At 49.1% G+C, this 21,927-nt stretch overlaps 2 protein-coding genes across 2 annotated transcripts in view; one reads left to right on the forward strand and one right to left on the reverse strand.

Annotated features, from left to right (window-relative positions):
• DNMT3B (DNA methyltransferase 3 beta) overlaps positions 1 to 21,927 on the reverse strand; it is a gene marked incomplete at its 5' end in the record, with an annotated part of 480,157 nt that overhangs the window by 19,490 nt on the left and 438,740 nt on the right. The gene's annotated exons all lie outside the window — the stretch shown is intronic.
• NOL4L (nucleolar protein 4 like) overlaps positions 289 to 21,927 on the forward strand; it is a 57,530-nt gene continuing 35,891 nt past the window's right edge. Inside the window, exon 1 of the mRNA XM_083360916.1 lies at positions 289 to 395. Within this exon, the coding sequence (XP_083217042.1) occupies positions 333 to 395 (63 nt within the window). The 5' untranslated portion in view covers positions 289 to 332. The remainder of the gene's footprint in view (positions 396 to 21,927) is intronic.

Here is a 21,927-nt window from a genome sequence, read left to right on the forward strand (position 1 = left end):
CTTGCCAAAGTGGTGGCGAACCGCTGAATCCCACCACTGGATCTGATCCAGGATATGGTAAAGTTGCTCGGTCTCCTTTGAAAAAGACCCCTTTTTTATTTTATCAGTGGCTGGAAAGAACGAGATAGATGAGTAAAAACTTAATTTTTACGACTGAGCAGAAAAATCAACCCAGAGAACACATTCGTTCGTTAAGCACGAACGAATTACAACGATAGAAAATGAATAAATACTTTTAACTTAAAAAAAAGAAAGAAGACCCATTTTTCTTTCTTTCCTTCCAGAAAACGAACCGCCTTCGTCGCTGGTCCTCGGGCATCATTGACTACAACATGCCCCTCACCTCCACTTACCTGAAGCAGATGAAGCTCAGAGTCATGAATTCCCAGGAACAGGTGAGCTGTTTTTTCCCCTCTCTGGATGGAGAACCGAGTTGCGCTTTGGTGGCTCTTGCGAATCTGTATTTATTGGGCTGCCTGCAAACCTGTCGCCTTAAACCAGCCTTTTGTTGTTATCTGTCCGTCCTTGTTCCAACGCGGTAAGCGGCGTTTCGGTATTAGCGACTTGAGGATTAAGGCCAGGAAATTCATCATTCTTCACTGGGATGGACCCTAACGAATGAGTCAAAGGGTGAAAGGATTAGGAGGGCGTTGGACTGTTAAACCCAGACATGAATTAGAGGGGAAAGATAATTGTATTACGGAACCCGAATTGGTTTTTATTGAGGGGAGTCCTTGGCGCGCTCTGACCCCAACTAGCGGACATCATCATTGCTAGAAGGGAGGAGGAGGAGGAGGAGGAGGGAGGAGGAAGGAGGAGGAGGAGGAGGAGGAGGAGGAGAACTGTGGATTCCTAGGTGGTTCTCTGAGCTGGGTGGTTTTCTTGCAGACCTTTCATGACCCAACTAGGGAACATCATCTGTGCTACAGGAGAGTGCTTGCAGAGAGGAGGAGGAGGAGGAGGAGGAGGAGAGGAGGAGGAGGAGGAGGAGAGGAGGAGGAGGAGGAAGGAGAACTGTGGATTCCTAGGTGGTTCTCTGAGCTGGGTGGTTTTCTTGCAGACCTTTCATGACCCAACTAGGGAACATCATCTGTGCTACAGGAGAGTGCTTGCAGAGAGGAGGAGGAGGAGGAGGAGGAGGAGGAGGAGGAGGAGGAGGAGGAGGAGGAGGAGGAGGAGGAGGAGGAGGAGGGACTGTGGATTCTTAGGTGGTTCTCTGAACTAGGTGGTTTTCTTGCAGACCTTTCATGACCCAACTAGGGAACATCATCAGTGCTAGAAAGGAGATGGAGGAGGGGGAGGAGGACTGTGGGGTCCTTGGTGCTCTCTGAGCTGGGTGGTTTCCTTGCAGATGTTTCATGACCCAGCCTAGGGAACATCACAATGCTAGAAAGGAGTGAGGTTTTTGATGCTTTGGTTGTTTTGTGTTTGTTTTTCTTTTTTTTGTTTCCTTGGACTTTTTTATCGAGTTTCCTACTTTGTATTTTAACTTTGTATTTGAATAAAATAAAATAAAAAAACATATATAAAAAGGGAGTGGGGTTTGTGGAGAGGAGGAGGAGGAGGAGGGCTGTGAAGTCCTTGTTCTCTGTGAGTTCATTATTTTCTCGCAGACGTTTCATGACCCAACAAGGTAACACCATCAGCGAAAGTGAGGTGTGGGGTTGCTGTCTCATGAATGAAGGCAAATTTGCTCTGTTTATATGAAAGTGACTTGCCCTGTCGGTGGAGTATGCTAGATTAGGCCAGGGATGGCGAACCTTTGAGAGACCGAGTGCCCAAACTGTAACACAAAAACCCATTTATGGATGGTCGGGTGCCGGGTGGGTGTGGCTAATTGAGTGGGCGTGGCCCATTGGGTGGGCGTGGCTGCGGTGGTAACGGCCGCCGACTGGGTGGGACTAAAAAGTTCCATCAATCAATTCCAACTTTGCGGAGATCTTCCCCCCCCCTGCAAGAAGTTGAAATTGATGGATTGAACTTTTTTTCTTTTTTTTTTTGCGCACGGCGGCGGAGGCCTAAAGCGAAAAGGCTTTATAAAACCCAGCTGAAGGCCCAGGACTGGGGCGACGGTGCCACGTGTGCCCACAGAGAGGACTCTGCGTGCCACCTTTGGCACGCGTGCCATAGGTTTGCCGCCACAGGATTAGGCTGTTGTTTACTGTTGGCTTGTTACATCTGAGTTGGTAGCTCGTTGATTGTCCACCTACACTGCAGGACAAGCCATTGTATATAAGGAGAGAGGAAACTCCCCCTCCTCCACCTTCTGACACTGATGATGTTGCCTAGTTGGGTCATGAAACGTCTGCAAGGAAAGCACCAAGCTCAGAGAGCAGCAGGGATCCTCCTCCTCCTCCTCCTCCTCCTCCTCCTCCTCCCTCCCTCCCTCCCTCCCTCCCTCCCTGCAAACCTTCAGGCCCTGATCACGTTCCCTAGGTGGGTTCATGAAAGGTCTGCAAGAAAGCGACCAAGCTCAGAGAGCAGCAGGGATCCCCAGAGACTTATCTCCTCCTCCTCCTCCCTCCTCCTCCTCCTCCTCCTCCTCCTCCTCCTCCCTCCTCCTCCTCCTCTCCTCCTCCTCAATCCACAACCTCTCCTTTTTTTAGCACTGTTGATGTTACCTAGTTGGGTCATAAAATGTCTTTAAGAAAACCACCAAGCCTCAGAGAGCACTGAGGACCCCACACTCCATTCCTCCTCCTCCTCCTCCTCCTCCCTCCTCCTCTTCCTCCTCCTCCTCCCTCCCTCCCTCCCTGCAAACCTTCAGGCCCTGAGCACGTTCCCTAGGTGGGTCATGAAAGGTCTGCAAGAAAGCGACCAAGCTCAGAGAGCACCAAGGACCCCCCAGTTCAGCCCTGGAACCCAAATAATTCTCCTCTATAGGTTATCTTGTCTATGTTCTGCAGAACCTCAGCTCACCGAGGAGAGAGCGGTTTGTTTCTCGGAAAGTATGGGGGGGAAAAAAAATCCAGGGATCTTTGAACCTTTGTTTCTGCAAAGAAAAGAATTTTTTTTTTCCCTCCCACGCTGGCTGAAATTATGTTGGAGGGACAGAAGACACAAAAAGAACCCGTTAACCTTGACAGTCACAAAGCTGGAAAATGATTTTAAAATAGCTGTGGAAGCAGAAGTGGTTGGTGGGAAGCGCACGTGTCCGTTGCTGTGTTGTTGCGGGGGCAAAGTCACACTTCTCTTTGCGAGCACAAGTCGGAGCGACGTGCTTGCGGCTTGCTTTCGCCCCCGTCTCCAGTCCTCTGCTTTAGGAACGGAATTGCAGCTCCTTTCGAACTCGGCTCACTTGAAGAAGTGATACTTGGGGTGTGCTTCAGAGTGAGAAAGTGGAAGTTTAAAGTTAGCTCAGCCAGAGGACCCGTTTTTGGCGGCCGTTTTGGGAAGGAGGAATTGCAGAATTTGAATTTTTGCCAAGCCAAACTCGAGCGTTTTTGTTGGGTTGCAATTCCCAAGTTGGGGGGCAGGGAAAAGCGATGAGACCTCACAAAAGGTTTTTGTTGACTCCGAATCCAGCCTCCATCCCTTACTGCATTTCTCCCCCAGAGGGGAAAAAACAACAACAGGTAGCCTTACTTATCTAGTGCAGAATTTATTTTAATATTTTTTTGCAGAGAGCCTCATAGCTGGCAACTGAAGAGTAGATAGCGTTGTATGTGTGAAAGAAAGAAAGAGGTGTTGGCATTTATTATCCTTTAAAGTTGCGCTGTTTGCTAGACTTGTTAGGAAGAAAAGTCAGGTGCCTCTGGATATCCTCACTGTAGCAGTTCAGGTAGTCCTCGACTTATGAGTGTTTATTTAGCGGCCGTTTCAAAGTCACGACGACGCTGAAAAAAAGTGGCTTCTATAGTAATCATTACTTCACAAAAAGCCATTATCTAATAGTGCTACTTTCGTACTGTAAAATATCATGAAATCTATACAGGTAACTCTCCTTTAGCGACCGTTCAAAGTTACGATGGCACTGGGAAAAAGCCACTTATGACCATTTTTCACACTTACGACCGTTGCAGCATCCCCGGGGTCACATGATCAGAATTCACACACTTTGACAACTGACTCTATTTATGACGGTCGCAAGTTGTCCCCCTGGTCATGGGTTCCGCTTTTGCGACTTCCCGCAAGCAAAGTTGAGGGGGAGGGCCAGATTCGCTTAACAACTGCCGTGATTCACTTAACAACGGGGGAGAGAAAGGTCGTAAAACGGGGCAAAAATTCACTTAACAACTTCCTTGCTTCGGCACAAAATTGGGGGCTCCGTTGGGTTTACTGACCGTTCAAAGTTAACAATGGCACTGGAAAATGTGACTTTAACAGTTATAGCCCTCACACGTATGGCCATCGCAGCGTCCCTACAGTCACAAGATCTCAATCGGTTACGGTCGTTACCGTCGCAAGTTCAGGTGATCATCGTCTGAGACTGTCCAGCATGCTTGTGACAGGCAAAATCAATAAGGAGTGGGATGGGGAACTGGATTTGCTTAACGGCCATGTGATTCACTTAATAACCGCAGCGATTTATTTATTTATTATTTATTTTATATACCCGCCCTATTCCCGAAGGCCTCAGGGCGGTTTCACAGGGCGAATTAAAACAATACAAAAAAAAGGAAAGATAAAATAGAATTAAATTAATACTAGCCCACAGGATTAAGACTAAATTTAAATGTAAATTTAAAATTATTTAATTTAAAACCCCCTCAGTCCAGGCCAGACAGTTCAAACAACCAGGTTTTTAGGTCCCCGGCGAAACGAGCGAAGGTCGGGGGGCGGTCCGAAGTTCCATCGGCAGTTCGTTCCAAAGGGCCGCCGCGCCCACCGAGAACGCCCTCCCCCTGGGAATCACCCGCCGGCAATCCCTGACCGGCGGAACCCTAAGGAGGCCATCCCTGTGGGAGCGCACAGGACGACGGCAACCGTAGCACAAAAGATTGTATAGTTGGGTGGGACCCATTGGACAACTGCCTCGCTTAGCAACCGTATGTGATGGTCGCCACATCACAAATAAGAGGTTGAGAGTTTGGAAAAAGTTCAGAGAAGAGCAGCTAAGATGATCGAAAGTCTGGAGGCTAAAACATACGAGGAACGGCTGTGGGATTTGGGTTTGGCTAGTAGTCTAAGGAAAAGAAGAAATAGGGGAGATATGAAAGCAGCATTCCAGTATTTGAGGGGCTGCCACAAAAAAGAGGAGGGAGTCAAGCTATTCTCCAAAGCCCCAGAGGGCAGGACAAGAAGCAGCAGATGGAAATAATCAAGGCGAGAAGCAACCTGGGACTAAGGAGAAACTTCCTGGCATTGAGGACAATTAACTAGTGGAATAGCTTGCCACCAGAAATTTTGGGTGCTCCATCACTGGAGATTTTTAAGAAGAGGCTAGATAGTCACTTGTCTGAGATGGTATAGGTTCTCCTGCTTGTGCAGGGGGCTGGACTAGAAGACCTCCAAGGTCCCAACACTGTTATTCTATTCTATTCTATTCTATTCTATTCTATTCTATTCTATTCTATTCTATTCTATTCTATTCTATTCTATTCTATTCTATTCTATTCTATTCTATTCTATTCTTTCATTCCATTCCATATATCCTATTCCATTCTGCACCGTATTTTCTATTCTATTCTATTCTATTCTATTCTATTCTATTCTATTCTATTCTATTCTATTCTATTCTATTCTATTCTGTTCTGTTCTATTCTATTCTATTCTATTCTATTCTATTCTATTCTATTCTATTCTATTCTATTCTATTCTATTCTATTCTATTCTATTCTATTTGAACTTCCTGCCTAAATTGTGCTAGGGAGTCGTAGACAACCTGCATGGGAGTGAAAGGAAATAGATCATTTCGGCCAGTTGCGTCATGCACTAAAAGCAAATTGCTTAATTTGTGTAATCGGTGGGATGATGTCACAACAAGCACTGCCTTGCTGGCGTTTAGATTGTCCCTGCTGTGCAACGGTGCAATTATTCTTGTGGAGTTGTTGAGTTTATTTTATCTATCCATTTGTTTATTGCAAGTACAAAGTCCCAGCTACCATATCGCGTAACGTGAAGGCGAACCAACGTGAAAATTTACTTTTTCTATATAATATAACCTAAGGCATAAAAAGTAAAAAAACAAAAAACGTGATCAGAGCGATTGGACGCTTAGCAGCTGACCCGTGTTTGTGACGGTCGCAGCATCCCGGAGTCACGTGATTTCCCCCAGAGAAGCCAGATTCACTTAACATCCGTGTGACTAACTTAAGGACCGCAATAATTCATTTAAGAACTGTGGCGAGGAAGGACGTAAAATGGGGCAAAAACAAATGTCTTGCTTAGCAACAAATCTTAGATTCCATTGTGCTTGTGAGGTGCTGTTGGGTCAGGTGCTACCATAGTTAATGTGTGTGTGTGTGTGTGTGTGTATCCTCTCTGCCACTGTCTCCCATGCTGGGCTAGTACGACAAACGCCGTCAGTAAATTCCATTTGCTGGTGGATAAAAGATCAGAAGGAAAGTGGTGTAGAGAACATCTTGAGTAGAATTAGTTTGTAGAGTTGGCAAAAGTCTTGATGAGAGCCTGGGGCGGCTTAGAACAAATAAATCTTCTTTAACCTGGTTTGATGGCATTTGACCCTCATTATGTCTCCTCTAATTTCTATCCAGTGCAATCATTGGCCATGATATCGAGTTCTGGAGAAAGGGAGGCAAGGCCTTCTCTGGAGTCCCTGGTGCTCTCTGAGCTGGGTTGTTTCCTTGCAGACCTTTCATGACCCAACTAGGGAACATCATCAGTGCTAGAAAGGAGTGGGGTGGATGGAGAGGAGGAGGTGGAGGACTGTGGGGTTCCTGGTGTGCTTGGAGCTGGATTCTTTCCTTGCAGACGTTTCTTGACCCAACTAGGGAACATCATCAGTCCTTGAAGGTAATGAGGTGTACGGAGGAGGAGGAGAAAGTGGGAGGAGGAGGAGGAGGAGGAGGAAGAGGAGGACTGTGGGGTCCTTGGTGCTCTCTGAGCTTAGTTGTACCTTTGCGGGTATTTCATGACCCAACTAAGTAACATTATCAGAACTAAAAGGGTTTTCAGAGTGCAGGAGGAGGAGGAGGAGGAGAAGGAGGAGAAGGAAGAGGAGGACTGTGGGGTCCTTGGTGCTCTCTGAGCTGGGTGGTTTTCTTGCAGACGTTTCATGACCGAACTAGGTAACATCCCCAGTACTAGAAGGCAGGGGGCTTTGCAGGGAGGAGGAGGAGGAGGAGGAGGAGGAGGAGGAGGAGGAGGAGAAGGAAGAGGAGGACTGTGGGGAGGGAGGGGGCTTTGCAGGGAGGAGGAGGAGGAGGAGGAGGAGGAGAAGAAGAAGAACTGTGGGGTTCTTGGTGCTCTTTGAGTTTGGTTGTTTTCTTGCAGACATTTCATGACCTAACTAGGCAACGTCATCCGTGCTAGAAGGGAGTGGGGTTTGCAAGGAGGAGGAGGAGGAGGAGGAGGACCGTGGGGTCCCTGGAGCTCTCTGAGCTTGGCTCTTATCCAGCAGACCTTTCCTGACCCAACTAGGCAACATCCTCAGCGCCCCAGTGGCTAGATGGCAGGAGGGCAGCCATATAGAACATAAGCAAATGAAACAAACCCAGCTCTGCTGCGTTTACCTATTCAACCATTGATGGGCCGCTGGCAGAAGGAAACGAACGCGGCATTAAGGTTGGTTTGTTTTTGTTTAGCCTTATTTTGCAGACAGGATCCTTGCGACTGCTAGGAAACAGGAGGTTGGCTGAGACTCGGTTCGGCTGGCCAAAGCCTGTGCGGTCCCAGGCAGACGGGGATCTGTTCTCACACCTGTTACCTGATCTTTTTAAGCAGCCAATTCTGGGGGGGGGCCCTCCGAACTTGAGACTTACCTGCATTTGGAGCAGGTGCGCCGTCCTATTAAGTGACGGTCTCCTTTGCCAGCGGCTCTAAATTATTCCTACTTTGAGCTTCTCCACTAAGTCGGAAGGCTGCACTCCTAAAGGAGGAATATCCTTATTTAAATTATTTAAATTTGCTTTAAATATTCTGGCTTTAACGGACGGGCGCTTAAGCCTTAGCTGGCTTCCTGTTATTCTGTTAAGAGATGAACGGGGTTTGAGGCCCGATACAGGCAGCCCTCGACTTACGGCCGTTTGTGTAGCAACTCTTCCAACTGACGACAGCACTGAACAAAGTGACTTACGATCTGGTCCTCGCTCTTACGACCGGTCGTGCGATCAAAATTGGGGGCTTGGCAACTGGGGTTTATTGGCCACCGTTTCCTGGGTCCTGGGGTCTTTTGCAACCTTCTGAAAAGGTTGGGGGGGGGAGCTGGGGAGGGGGGAGAGCTGGATTCGTTTAAGGACGTGTGATCCACTTAAGGACTGCAGCAAGTCCCTTAACACCCATGGCCAAAATTGCCGTGAAATCGGTCACAGGTCACTTAACGAGCGTCTTGCTTAGCACCTGAAATCCTTGTTCTCATTTGCGGTCATAAAATAAAAAAAGTGGAAATGAAGTGACCCCAAAATACTAAAATATTTCCATGAACCTAGAAGTAGCAGCCTGGAACTAAGGAGGAATTTCCTGGACAGCCATTTGTCTGAAATGGTATAGGGTTTCCTGCCTGAGCAGGGGGTTGGACTGGATGACCTCCAAGGTCCCTTCCAACTTTTATTATTATTATTATTATTATTGATCATCGCACAGTCAGCCAGATGTTCGGACTGGATTTGGCATTTTTGTCTACCTATCGAGTCCTTGAGGGACGCGGTGGCTCAGTGGGTTAGGACGCTGAGCTTGTCGATCAGAAGGTCGGCAGTTTGGCGGGTCGAATCCCGAGTGCCGCGTAGCAGAGCGAGCGCCTGTTACTCGTCCCAGCTTCTGCCAACCTAGCAGTTTGAAAGCACGTAAAAATGCAAGTAGAAAAATAGGGACCGCTACGGTGGGAAGGTAACAGCGTTCCGTGCGCCTTTGGCGTCCAGTCATGCCGGCCACATGACCACGGAGACGTCCTCGGACAAGCGCTGGCTCTTCGGCTTTGAAACGGAGATGAGCACCGGCCCCTAGAGTCGGAAACGACTAGCACGCATGTGCGGGGGAACCTTTACCTTTACCTTTATCGAGTCCTTACCAAGGACCTGGGATGATGATATTATTATTATTATTATTATTATTATTATTATTATTATTATTATTATTATTATTATTATTATTATTATTATTATTATTAACCTTTGTGCTCCAGATGAATAGAATAGAGCTGGAAGGGACCTTGGAGGCCTTCTAGTCCAGCCCCCTATACCAGGGGTAGGCAACCTCGGCTCTTTTATGACTCATGGCATAGCTGACTCAGGAATTCTGGGAGTTGAAGTCCATGAGTCATAAAAGAGCCGAGGTTGCCTACCCCTGACCTATACCATCTCATACAAGTGACTGTTCAGCTAAAGAGGTTCAGATTTTCTCTTCCCCTCCAAAAAAAATTGCACCTGAAAAATTATTTTCTCTCCGAGCAGAATTAAGCCCTCAAAACATTTCTGCTTTGACTTCTCCACAGTTCCCCTTTCTGTTCATGAAGCTGTTTTCTTCCCAAACAAATAGATTAAAAAAAAATAAAACTCCTGTACACAGTGAAGTGATGAACAATAATATCTCTTTGCATTTTATGACTGAAAAGTGATGTTTTTCAACTTTGGCCACTTGAATCTGGGTGGACTTCAACTCCCAGAATTCCCCCAGCCAGCAAAGCTTTCTGGGAATTCTGGGAGTTGAAGTCCACCCAGCTTCAAGTGGCTAAGGTTGAGACACATGGATCTGGCAGAGGAATTCTGGGACTTGAAGTCTCCCCACCCACCCCACCCCCAAGCTTCAAGTGGCTGAGGTTGAGAAACAAGTATCTGGCTGGGGAATTCTGGGAGTTGAAGTCCACCCCTCTTCCAGTGGCTGAAAAACACTTTTTCTGTGCATACAAAGCAATTTGTCATCCATAATTAAATAATTTCAAGATTAAAAACATGCTGAAGATCTGTTGCCTCTTTTTCTCAAACCCAGCCAATGAGGCCTCTATAGTTGCAGCTGGGGACGTGGATTTTGAGTCCCCTCCCCACTTGGGTCAGGGCTGGTGGGGGGGGGGAGGGAAAGAGGACTACAGCTAGTCCTCTACTTACGACAGTTCATTTAGTGACTATTCAAAGTTACAGCGGCATTTTTCACGCTCCCCGTGATCCTGCGATCAAAGTTCAGACTCTCGGCGACTGACTCGTATTTACGTCGGTCCCAGCGTTCCTGGGGTTAGAGTTAGGGTTGGGGTGATCCCCTTTTGTGACTTTCTGACAAGCAAAGTCAACGGGGGGGGGGAGGGGCAGGCGGATTCACTTAGCGACCGTGTGACTAACTTAACGACTGCAGCGATTCACTTAACAAGGGTGGCATAAAAGAGGCGCAAAATGGGGCAAAACGTCTCCCGCAGCAAGCTAAAGTTTGGGCTCGGTTGCGGTCGTAACTCTGAGGACTCCCCTCTCTTAAGGGACTTTTCTGGGGCTTTATAGACGGTTATCTTTTAAGTCATATTTATGCCTAGCGGTGACTTGAGGTCTTGATTTGGAGATGGGGCAGGTAAGCTGGCTCACCTGTGCTTGCCTGACGAGGCACCTGGCGGGCAGATTTGGGGCAGGTGGGTGGATAAAGCAAGGATGTGGCGGTCCCGGTGGATAAAGCCAGGCTGGGTAGGGGGTCCGGCTTACTTTCACGGCTGAACCCTTACCCAACAGACACCCCCCCTCCCAAAGTTGGAGGAGGGCGACCCCATTGACCCCTTATCTCAGGGGTCTTCAAACTTGGCCCTTTTATGACTTGTGGACTTCAACTCCCAGAATTCCTCAGCCAGCTTTGCTGGCTGAGGAATTCTGGGAGTTGAAGTCCACAAGTCATAAAAGGGCCAAGTTTGAAGACCCCTGCCTTATTTTAATGATGATGATGATGATGATAAAGTTGGAAGGGACCTTGGAGGTCTTCTACTCCAACCCCCTGCTCAGGCAGGAAACCCTATACCATTTCAGGCAAATGGCTGTCCAATGTCTTCTTAAAAATTGCCAGTGATAGAGCACTCAACACTTCTGGAGGCAGGTTATTCCACTGGTATAATAATAATAATAATAATAATAATAATAATAATAATAATAATAATAATAATAATAATAAGAAGAAGAAGAAGAAGAAGAAGAAGAAGAAGAAGAAGAAGAAGAAGAAGAAGAAGAAGAAGAAGAAGAAGAAGAAGAAGAAGTAGTAGTAGTAGTAGTTGGAAGGGACCTTGGAGCTCATCTAGTCCAACCCCCTGCTCAGGCAGGAAACCCTATATACCATTTCAGACACATCTTTTGTCATCCCTGGGCAGAGTCGGGGGTCCGGCACGTGGTAGAAGACCCCAGCCTGGCTTAGGGGGGTGGGAAGGGTGCATTTCCCACCCACCCATCCACCCCCGTCCCCTCTTATGGGGTCTGTTGGGGGGAAAAAGACGGGGTCTCCCGGATTTCCCCCTTCCCGGCTCCCCAAAGTCCTAGCGCTCCCTCCCTGCAGCCTCCTTCCCCCCCCTCTCTCTGCCCCTCCCTCCCCTCCCCATCCGGAGGAGGAGGAGGAGGAGGAGGAGGAGGCTGCCCCCCCTCCTTCCCTCCCCCCCCTACTCGCTGCTCCCTCCTCGGTCCGCGCCGGCTCGCGCTGCTCGGCTGGGTGGGAGGGAGGGAGGGAGGCGCTCCGCAGCGGCAGCCCCCCCCAGTCCTCCTCCTCCTCCTCAACCCCCCCCTCCTCCTCCTCCTCCTCCTCCTCCTCGGCGGGCAGCAGCTGGCTGTCAGCCCCCTCCTCCGCTCCATCGGGCCGGCCCCCGCGCCGCAGCGGCCCCGCAGCAGGTAGGCAGGGCGGGGGTCCCTCCCGAGCCGGGAGAGGGGCGGCTTTTGTGTCTGTTTTTTGGGGGTGGGGGTGGGGGGTCGGGGAAGGTCCGGCCGGCCAGGCGTGGCGAGCGGGGGCCGGAGCCCGGCGGGGAGGGGAGGGAGGGGAGGGAGGGGAGGGGGCGTTCGCAGGCTCGCTCCCACCTGGCCAACCGGCCGCTCTCCGGGGCTCCGAATGCACGTGGGGAGCGCAACGGTAAAGCCGCGGCGGCCGACCAGCCCGCCTTGACAGCAGCCGCGCTCCCCGCAGGAGGCGCGGAGGGGCCGGCCCGCATCGCCCGCCGCCGGGGTACAATGAGGGGGGGTCCCGGGAGGGGCTGCGGGGCTGGGATCCCCCCGTCCTCCCTCCTCCGCCACCCCCTCCCTCTCTTTCCCAGGCTGGAGGGGCTCCGGGGCCCCCGGGGTACAATGGGGGGGGGTGGTCCCGGGAGGGGCTGCGGGGCTGGGATCCCCCCGTCCTCCCTCCTCCGCCCCCCTTCTTCTTCTTCTTCTCCGGGGCCGGTTGGAAAGTCCCTCGCGCCGCCTTCGCCTTCCAAGCTGGCCCGGAGACCCCTCCCCACCCCGAGACCCCCCCTCCCTCCCTCCCTCCGCGCGGAACTGCCTCTCGTTCGCGTCTCTAACGAGGCTGGGTGCCTGGCAGAGGTTAAGGTTGGCGCGTCCTTCGCCCTCCCTCCCTCCTTCCCTCCCCCCCTCCCCAGCATCAGATTCAGCCTCCTTCTTCTTTTTCTTTCCCCCCCCCCCCCGCCCCATTCCCGGAAGAGCACAAAAGCTGGGAGAGAGAGAGAGAGAGAGAGAGAGAATGAAAGAGAGAAAGGGAGAGATAGACGGAAGGAGAGATAAAGGCAGAAGGCAGAGGGAGAGAAAGAGATAAAGGCAGGAGGAGGAGGAGGAGGAGGAGGAGAGGGGGGGGAAAGAGAGAGAGAGTGAGAGAAAGAGAAGTGAGGGGGAGGGTGGATCAATGGGGAGCTCCGGCCCCATCAATTCTCGGGGTGGAGGGGGGGGGGACAGGCTTGCTGCCTCTCTCCTGCCTATTGATTTCCCTCGCCCAGCCTCTGCTTCCCACCTGGGGTGGAGGGAGGGAATGCTCTCTCTGTGTGTGTGTGTGTGTGTGTGTTTCTTCCCTCTACACTACAGGCAGGCAGGGCTGCAGTTCCTCCATCCTTTTGGGGGGGGGTTGTTCTTGGTGGTGGTGATGGCAGGGAGACTGGAAATAGATTGCCCCGGGAGGGAGGAAGGGAGGTCAAGCCGGGCTTATGGGTCAATCCCAGCTTGGGGCTGCCATCTCCTGGCCAAGACTTGATTAAAACTGGGGTGGGTGTGGGTGGGTGGGAGGGCTGGCTAAGTGAGGGGGGGCACAGGCACAGAGGGGGAGACGAGAAGAACCAAGGAGGAAGGCACCCTCTCCGCTCCGGAAAAGTTTTTCCAAAACTCGAAACTGGGGGCTCCTGACTCTCTCTCTCTGTGTGTGTGTGTGTGTGTGTGTGTGTCTTGTCGTGTGGCTCCTTCTTGGTTCCTTCGGCTTCCTTCCCTTGGCATGTTCCAGCCAGATGTTTACTTCCTGCAGCCCTTTCGTTTTCTCCCCCTGCGGGGCGGGCAAACAATGGAATTGGCGTCAGCGGTTAATGGAGCCTGGCCAGTGTCACTTCCTTGAAGATCTGGTGCAAGCGACAGCAGCCGTGGGGGGGCTGCTGGCCGCCGGTCACAGGTTGATCCCAGGAGACACAGAGAGAGAGAGAAAAAGCAAGGAAGGGCGCCCAGTGGGCACGTCGGGATAGGGACGGGTGAGTGTTAATCTGGAGGGAGACCCTTTTTGCAGAAATCCAGGTGGGTTGTTTTTTTATTTTGCAGCGCGCTTTTGATTTCGGTGCCGAGGCTTCGCAAACACGGGGCAGGGCTGGGCAACCCCGCCGTGAACTCTAGAAGCCACGGCTAGACCGGTGCAACTGCTGAAACCGAGGTGCGCTGTAGGTTGTGAGAACGTGGGTCAAACTGGGCCCGTCCCATTATGCCAGCGTGGTCGATTCATTTGGGCGCAAGAGAGGTTCCTCAAAAAAGCGCCTCTGGGGTTTTTTGGCAAAGCCGGCTGGCTGGCTGGCTGCAAGAGTTTCATTGTGTTGGGTTGAGCATATTTCACATATTTCAACCCAGGTAGTTTTAACTCGGATTGCAGGGTTTGTTCTTTTTATTTTTATCTGGTTTGGCTTCTGTAGCCGCCCAGCTCCGCAAACGACAAATTATTGTTTGTTCGTGGTTTAGAAGAGAAGAGAAGAGCTGGAAGGGATCTTGGAGGTCTTCTAGTCCAGCCCCCTGCTCAAGGCCTGCTCTGCCACTCATCTTCACAAAGGCCCTGCAAAGTGGGCTACTCCTGCTGGGTTAGGGATCCACCTAATGTGACCTGGTAAAAATCCACGAGGGGGGGGGGAGAAGGAACCTGGCCCGCATTCCTCTCCCTGAAGGCAATAAACTTAGATCTCCAAAAATAAGCCCTTGATTATTCCCACGCAAGGACCCCCTTTAGCCAGGAAGCCCCCTAAGATTTTTTTTTTTTTAACGAGGCAGGATCCCTTCCTCCCTTAAACCATGATTTAAGGACACGGGGAATTTTGCTGTTGGAGCTTTAGCGCAGTTGGCAAATGTAAACGTATTTTTTTGGGGGGGTGTCTGGCTGTTAGTTAGCCGTAGGTAGCCTGGAAATGGGACAGAATTGTTGTACCGTTCTGTTTCTCCTGCCTGCTATTTAAACTGCATCATTTTCCTGGGCTTGAGGGAAGCGGAGACCTGGGCCCTCCGGAGAAAGGAATCCATCTTCCTTGGTTATAATGGACTTTGGAACAGCCTTGCCAGTTCCTCCCAGTTCGGAAGTCTGAGCGAGGCTGGCTAACTTTGGAAAGAGCCTCTTAAAAGCTTACCTGGAAGCAAAAAAAAAATCTATGGCTGGCATATAATTCAGCCGTGTCCTGTTTTTCAAATGGGCCCAGGGGCGGCGAATTCACAAAACTCTCTTTCTGGGAGAGTTTGCCTGGAGCAGTGACATACGGAACACACTGTCAGGTTTAAATAACTGCCTCTTTTAGATCCTGGGAAGAACAAGGATTGAAAGTGACAGACGTATCAAGGATGTTCATCTGTGGTTTTCTGAACCTTTTTGTTCCTTACTTGCTGTTGTTTTTCCTTTTTTTTTTTTCAAAGGACCGATCAGGCAGGTGTTTGCGTGTATTACAAAGTGGGACTGGCCAGCCGTGGAGAATTGTTAAGGGTTTTTTTTTTTTGTTTTTCTTGTTTTAAATTTCCCCCCTCCTGTTTTCTTCTGTTGTTTGAGATAAAATAGTAGCTCCTTGGGAATGGGCTGTATTGAAGGGATGGGAAGGGATGCTTTGAATACCAAAAAAAAAAAAATCAGCTGGATTGCAGAGTTTGAATTCTGGGGTCCTTGGTGCTCTCTGAGCTTGGTGGTTTCCTTGCAAACGTTTCGTGACCCAGCTAGGGAACAATATCAGTGATAGAAGAGAGCGGGGTTTGTGGGGAGGAGAAGGAGGAGGAGGAGAAGGAAGGAAGGAAGGAAGGAAGGAAGGAAGGAAGGAAGGAAGGAAGGAAGGAAGGAAGGTCTGTGCAGTTCTGGGTGCTCTCTGAGCTTGGATGTTTTCTTGCAAACGTTTCATGACCCAAATAGGGCAACATCGTCAGTGCTTTGAATTGGTTTCTTAACTATGTTGGCCTTCAGTGATACCTGTTGAATGACTGCGGGAAGTAATTAAGATTTTTTTAAAGAAAATAAATTACCTCTACCTTAGTGCAGATGGTACTCATGATAAAGAAATATATACACAAAAGGCAGCACATGAGTTCTGTATGTTTGAAAGTCATGATGACGATGATGAGAATAGAAAATAGAATAGAATAGAATAGAATATGGAATAGATTGTAGAATAGAATAGAATAGAATAGAATAAGAAAGAATAGAATAGAATAGAATAGAATAGAATAGAATAGAATAGAATAGAATAGAATAGAATAGAAAATATGGAATAGAATAAAATAGAATAGAATAGAATAATGAATACAAAGAAGAAAGAACAGAATAGAAAGAATAGAATAGAATAGAATAGAAAGAATAGAATAGAATAGAATAGAATAGAATAGAATAGAATAGAATAGAATAGAATAGAAAATATGGAATAGAATAGAATAGAATAGAATAGAATAGAATATGGAATAGATTGTAGAATAGAATAGAATAGAATAGAATAGAATAGAATAAGAAATAGAATAGAATAGAATAGAATAGAATAATAGAATAGAATAGAATAGAAAAGAAATATGGAATAGAATAAAATAGAATAGAATAGAATAATGAATACAAAGAAGAAAGAACAGAATAGAAAGAATAGAATAGAATAGGAGAATGAATAGAGAAGAGGGAAAGAATAGAATAGAATAGAATAGAATAGAATAGAATAGAATAGAATAGAATAGAATAGAATAGAAAATATGCATTTTATCATACAACTTTTCAATAAAAAAAAGAAAATATGGAATAGAATAGAATAGAATAGAATAGAATAGAATAGAACTTTTCAATAAAAAAAAAGAAAATATGGAATAGAATAGAATAGAATAGAATAGAATAGAATAGAATAGAATAGAATAGAATAGAATAGAATAGCAGAGTTGGAAGGGACCTTGGAGGTCGTCTAGTCCATCCCCCTGCGTAGGCAGGAAACCCCATCATTCCAGACAAATGGATGTCCAATCTCTTCTTAAAACCTCCTGTGATGATGATGGTGATGTTAATCCATGCACTTGCGTCCGAACCTGGGCGATTTGCTGGGCCAGGTGGTCTCTCCACGTCTTCCGATCTTGCTCTGTTTCTCTTGAGTTCTCCTATGCTCTGGCTGGTGTCGGCTTTGACGGTCTCCAGCCTCCGAGTTCTCCGCTGTCCTGGTTTCCTTTTACCACTAACTCTTCCCTTCCTGGTTGCTTTCTCCAGTGAATTTCCCCCACATGACATGGCCAAATGAAGTGAGATGCAGTTTCCTGATTCTCTCTCCCAGTCGGGTGTTATCCGCTCCAGGAATTGCCTGTTGGTCCCCTTTTCTGTCCGAGGGGAATGTTGGGGCTGCTCACAAGATGATCACTTCTGAAATATCTTCTTAAGGCTCAGAACTCTATAAAGAACATGCCTCCAACTAATAATCTACAATCGAGTAATCCTTCCAGTTGCATTTCATCAGTTTTACACAACTGAACAGAATAACAGCTGGAAGGGACCTTGGAGGTCTTCTAGTCCAACCCCCTTCTCTGTACCATTCCAGACCAATGGTTGTCTAATTTCTTCTTTAAAACCTCCAGGGATGGAGCATCCACAACATCTGAAGGTTTTAATACTCTAGGGCAGGGGTCTCCAACCTTGGCAACTTTAAGACTTGTGGACTTCAACTTCCAGAATTCCTCAGCCAGCTTGCTGGCTGAGGAATTCTGGGAGTTGAAGTCCACAAGTCTTAAAGTTGCCAAGGTTGAGGGCCCCTGGTGTAGGGCAGCGTTTCTCAACTGTACCAACTTTTCAGATGGACGGACTTCAACCCCCAGAATTCCCCAGCCAGCATAGCCTGTTCAGGAAGTCCTCGACTTACGACCATTTATGTTGCTAAGTGAGAAATTGGTCAAAGTCAGCTTTGTCCCACCTTATGACCTTTCCCATTTTTAAGTGAATCACTGCAGTTGTTAAATTAGTAAGACGATCGTTAAGTGAATCTGGCTTCCCTCATTGACTTGTTAGAAGGTCGCGAAAGAGGATCGCTTGTCAGAAGGTCGCGAAAGGGGAATCACGTGACTCCCCCCTGGACCCTGTAACCGTCATAAGTATGAGTCAGTTGCCAAGCGTATGAATTTTGAGCACGGTGACCCTGGGGAGGCTGCAACGGTCATAAGTATGGAAAATGGTCATAAGTCACTTTTTCCCAGTGCCGTTGTAACTACGAATGACCACTGAGTGAACTGTTGTAAGTTGACTATCCGTAGTCACTTTATTTTATTTTATTTTATTTTTTATTTTATTATTTTATTTTACTTCTTATTTTATTTAAATATTTTTTATTTTGTTTTGTTTTGTTTTTTATTTATTTTATTTTTTATTTATTTTATTTTATTATTTTATTTTTGCTCAGTGGGATTGCATCAGATGCGCTTTGATCTGCCCTAGGAAGTGAGATTATGCCGCTGAAAGCGGCTTTTGAGCTCTGAAGCATGTGGGAATCCCACTTGCAGCACAAGGAAGAAGGTTGGTGGTGTTAGCTCTCAGGCTACACACACAAAGAACCCACAATGCTAAAGTTGGGAATGTTGTTGTTGTTATTTCTTTTTGAGATCTCGTTAGGTGTATTTCCTTGCCTTGATTGACGTGGAACGGAGAATTGAGAAAGTATCTAAATATTTTGCAAAGGCTTATAAAAAATCCTTTCCCCTGCCTGGATGTTTTTTGTTGAACAAAGAGGACTTGTCAACTGCACAGGCAAGAAGGATTGGTGCCCACAACCCGGTGCCCAGGAGTGCCTGGGTCAAGAAGAGATAGGCAGTCCTCGGCTTACGACAACAACGGAGCGCAAAATTTCTATTCAGTGAGACATTTGTTAACTGAGGTTTGCCCCATTTTCTTTGTGGCCACTGTTACTAAGTGAATCACTGCAGTTCGTAAATTAGTGACAGGATTAAGTACTTGTTAAGTTAGTAACCCAGTCGTTAAGCGAACCCGGCTTCACTATACCAGGGGTAGGCAACCTTGGCTCTTTTATGACTCGTGGACTTCAACTCCCAGAATTCCTGAGCCAGCCACGCTGAAGGGAAAGAGAGAGGTTTCTAAGCTGAGCCATGCTGGCTCAGGAATTCTGGGAGTTGAAGTCCACGAGTCATGAGGGGGCCATAGTTCCCCCATGCTGGCTCAGGAATTCTGGGGGTTGAAGTCCACGAGTCACGAAGGGGCCATAGTTCCCCCATGCTGGCTCAGGAATTCTGGGAGTTGAAGTCCGCAAGTCATGAAGGGGCCATAGTTCCCCCATGCTGGCTGAGGAATTCTGGGAGTTGAAGTCCACGAGTCATGAAGGGGCCATAGTTCCCCCATGCTGGTCACTAAAAGTCGAGGACTACCTGTATGCCAGTTGCCGAGCGCCCAAATTTTGACCCCCATGACCCCGGGGATGCTCCAGCGGTTGTTAAGTGTGAAAAAATAAAATGTTCATAAGTCACTTCTTCCAGTGAGGAGTTGTCCCTCCGGTCACTAAATGAATGGTTAGTAAGCCGAGGACACTCTGCACCCATGCCAGCCTTCGGGTTTTGAGAGAAATTTCAAAAATTGTGCAGGTTCGAGTCCCACCAGGCTCAAGGTTGACTCAGCCTTCCATCCTTCCAAGGTAGGTAAAAGGAGGACCCAGATTGTTGGGGGCAATTAAGCTGACTTTGTAATAATGCCGCTTGGGGTGTGTGTGAAAGCCCTAATAAACAGGCAGATACATAGAATGAAGGCTACTGCTAAGCACATTGGTTTGTGCTTCTTAGATTGTAAGCCGCCCTGAGTCTTCGGAGAAGGGCGGGATATAAATGGAATTAAAAAAAATATTGCCATTTTTGGTTGTATTCCATCGACATGCAAAGCCAAAAGAGGTTGCAAAATTGTCCGCCACTCCCTTAGCAACTGCCTTGCTTAAAAATGGGAAATTGGTCATAACTCAAGGACAAGCTGTATCATTGGAAGACTGCATCTGCCGTGCAGCTCCGACTCACTCAAAACTCTTAGGCCAAAGTATTCGTAAATGAAAACGTGGCATACAGTTAGTCCTCGCCTTACGACAGTCGATTTAGTGACTGTTCAAAGTTACGGCGGTGTTGGGGGGGAAAAAAGGACTTGTTACCATTTCGGACAGTTACAACCGTTGCAGCATTCCCCAGGGTCACATAGTCAAAATTCAGACGCTTGGCGACTGACTCCTATTTACGACGGTCGCCGCGTCCTGGAGGGGGGGGTCACGTGATCCCCGTTTGCGACCTCCTGACAAGCGAAGTCAATGGGGGAAGCCAGATTCGTTTAACAACCATGTTCCTTGCTTACCGTATTTTCAGGCGTATAAGACGACCCGGCGTATAAGACGACCCCTACTTTTAAGAAGTTTTTCAAGGTTTTTTGTCTTATACGCCAGAAAATACTTACATGCCCTGCCCTCCCTGTCCGTCGCAGAGGAGGCGAAGGCCCGACTGGCCCTGCCAGCCCTCCCGCTGCTCCCGCGCTTCTGCCGGCCCCCGAGGCGCAGCATTTCCTGGGCGGCAGGCAGCGCCAGAGGGCAGCCGCCACCCCGCCACGGCCGACGCCCCTCCTGCTTCACCCCCCCCAGGCCTTGAACTTCTCCCATTCGGCGCAGGGCGGGGCAGCTCCGCCCGCAGCCTCTTTTTTAGAATTCATGTGCCGCTTCCCTCTCACCGTTGGCCGAGGCGCGCTCGGCCCGGGCTCCCGGTCCCTCTTCCCGGCCGGCTTCCCGCCCTGCCCCTCATGGAGCTGGACTGGGCATGCAGCCTCTCGGTGTGGCTGCTTTTCCTGGGCAGCCTGGCGGTGCGGCTCCTGTGCTCGGACCTGTTGCTGAGCCGGCGGCTGCTGCTGCGCATCGGGCTGCTGGCCGTCCTGCAGGCGCTGGGCCAGGCCGTCCCGCCGCTGCCCCTCAGCGCCGCGCTCATGGCGGCTGCCTGCTGGCTTGTCTCGGCCAGCACCGCCCGGCAGAAGCGCATCCCCACGGGGGGGAGAGCGGTGCTGGTGACAGGTGAGTCCGGCGGGCGCGAGGCCCTCCCCTCGGGCCAAGAGCCGACGGGCAGCACCGCCTTCGCGTGGGGAGAGCCGCCCGACGCTCCCACCCAGCCGTGTCCCGGAGCCGCGCCAGAGATAGCTCGGTTGCGCGGGGCGGCCCGGCTTTGCAAGAACAGGGACGCTCGACTGATTTGTTTTTTTTCCCGGCGTATAAGACGACCCGGCGTATAAGACGACCCCCCAACTTTTGAGAAGATTTTCATGGATTAAAAAGTCATCTTATATGCCGGAAAATATGGTAACAACTGGCGTGATTCACTTAAAAACTGTGTCAAGAAGGTTCGTAAAACCCACTTAACGAAGGTCTCACTTAACAACAGAAACGTTGGGCACAATTGGGGTCGTTAAGCAGAGGACTTACCTGTCCTTGGTGAAGTTACTTCTAAGTATTTACTTAAATTAACAGGGGAGATTTTAAATTTAATCTAGAGCAGTGTTTCTCAACCTTAGCAACTTGAAGATGGGTGGACTTCAACTCCCAGAATTCCCCAGCCAGCATGCATCCATACAACTGCACCTGGTTTGCCTAAAGTGCCCTGAAAACCATAACCCAGTCTCACTCTAATCCAGGAGGTCGTGTGAATCCAGCCGTCAAAACTCTGAACAACGTTTTTCAAACCTGGCCCACTTGAAGATGGGTGGACTTCAACTCCCAGAATTCCCCAGCCAGCATGCATTCACACAATGCGGGATTCTGGGAGTTGAAGTCCACCCGTCTTCAAGCTGTCAGGGGTTGAGGACCGTTGCCAGTCGGCTGCAGGCGCCGGGCCCTCAAATCTGCCGGCAGCACCGGGTTTCTTGGGCTTTGAACCCCGTCTGGTTTTTCGTTGCTGTGTTTTGCTTTGCTGCCAACTCGCCCCTGTGGATTTCAGCTCGGATGCTGGCAGCTGAGCTGCAAATCTCGGGCAAAGTGGCTGGCACCGCATCCAAGCATGGGCAAAAATCAATGGCCCCGTTTGCCATCACACACACACACACAAACACCCCCGTAGTTGCTATCGATCCCCTCCTCCCCATTTCTGGCACCAAGAGGGCCCAGCTAGCAAGTGTGGGCTGGCACGGGAAGAGTTCCCTGGCGGTGGGGGTGTTGAGTGGTTATGACAAGGCCTGCCGGCGAGACAGCTGGCGAGGGCAGAGCTGAGCTGGCAGTGA

The sequence above is a fragment of the Vipera ursinii genome (genome assembly GCF_947247035.1).
Source record: "Vipera ursinii genome assembly, chromosome: 3".
Classification (NCBI taxonomy): domain Eukaryota; kingdom Metazoa; phylum Chordata; class Lepidosauria; order Squamata; family Viperidae; genus Vipera; species Vipera ursinii.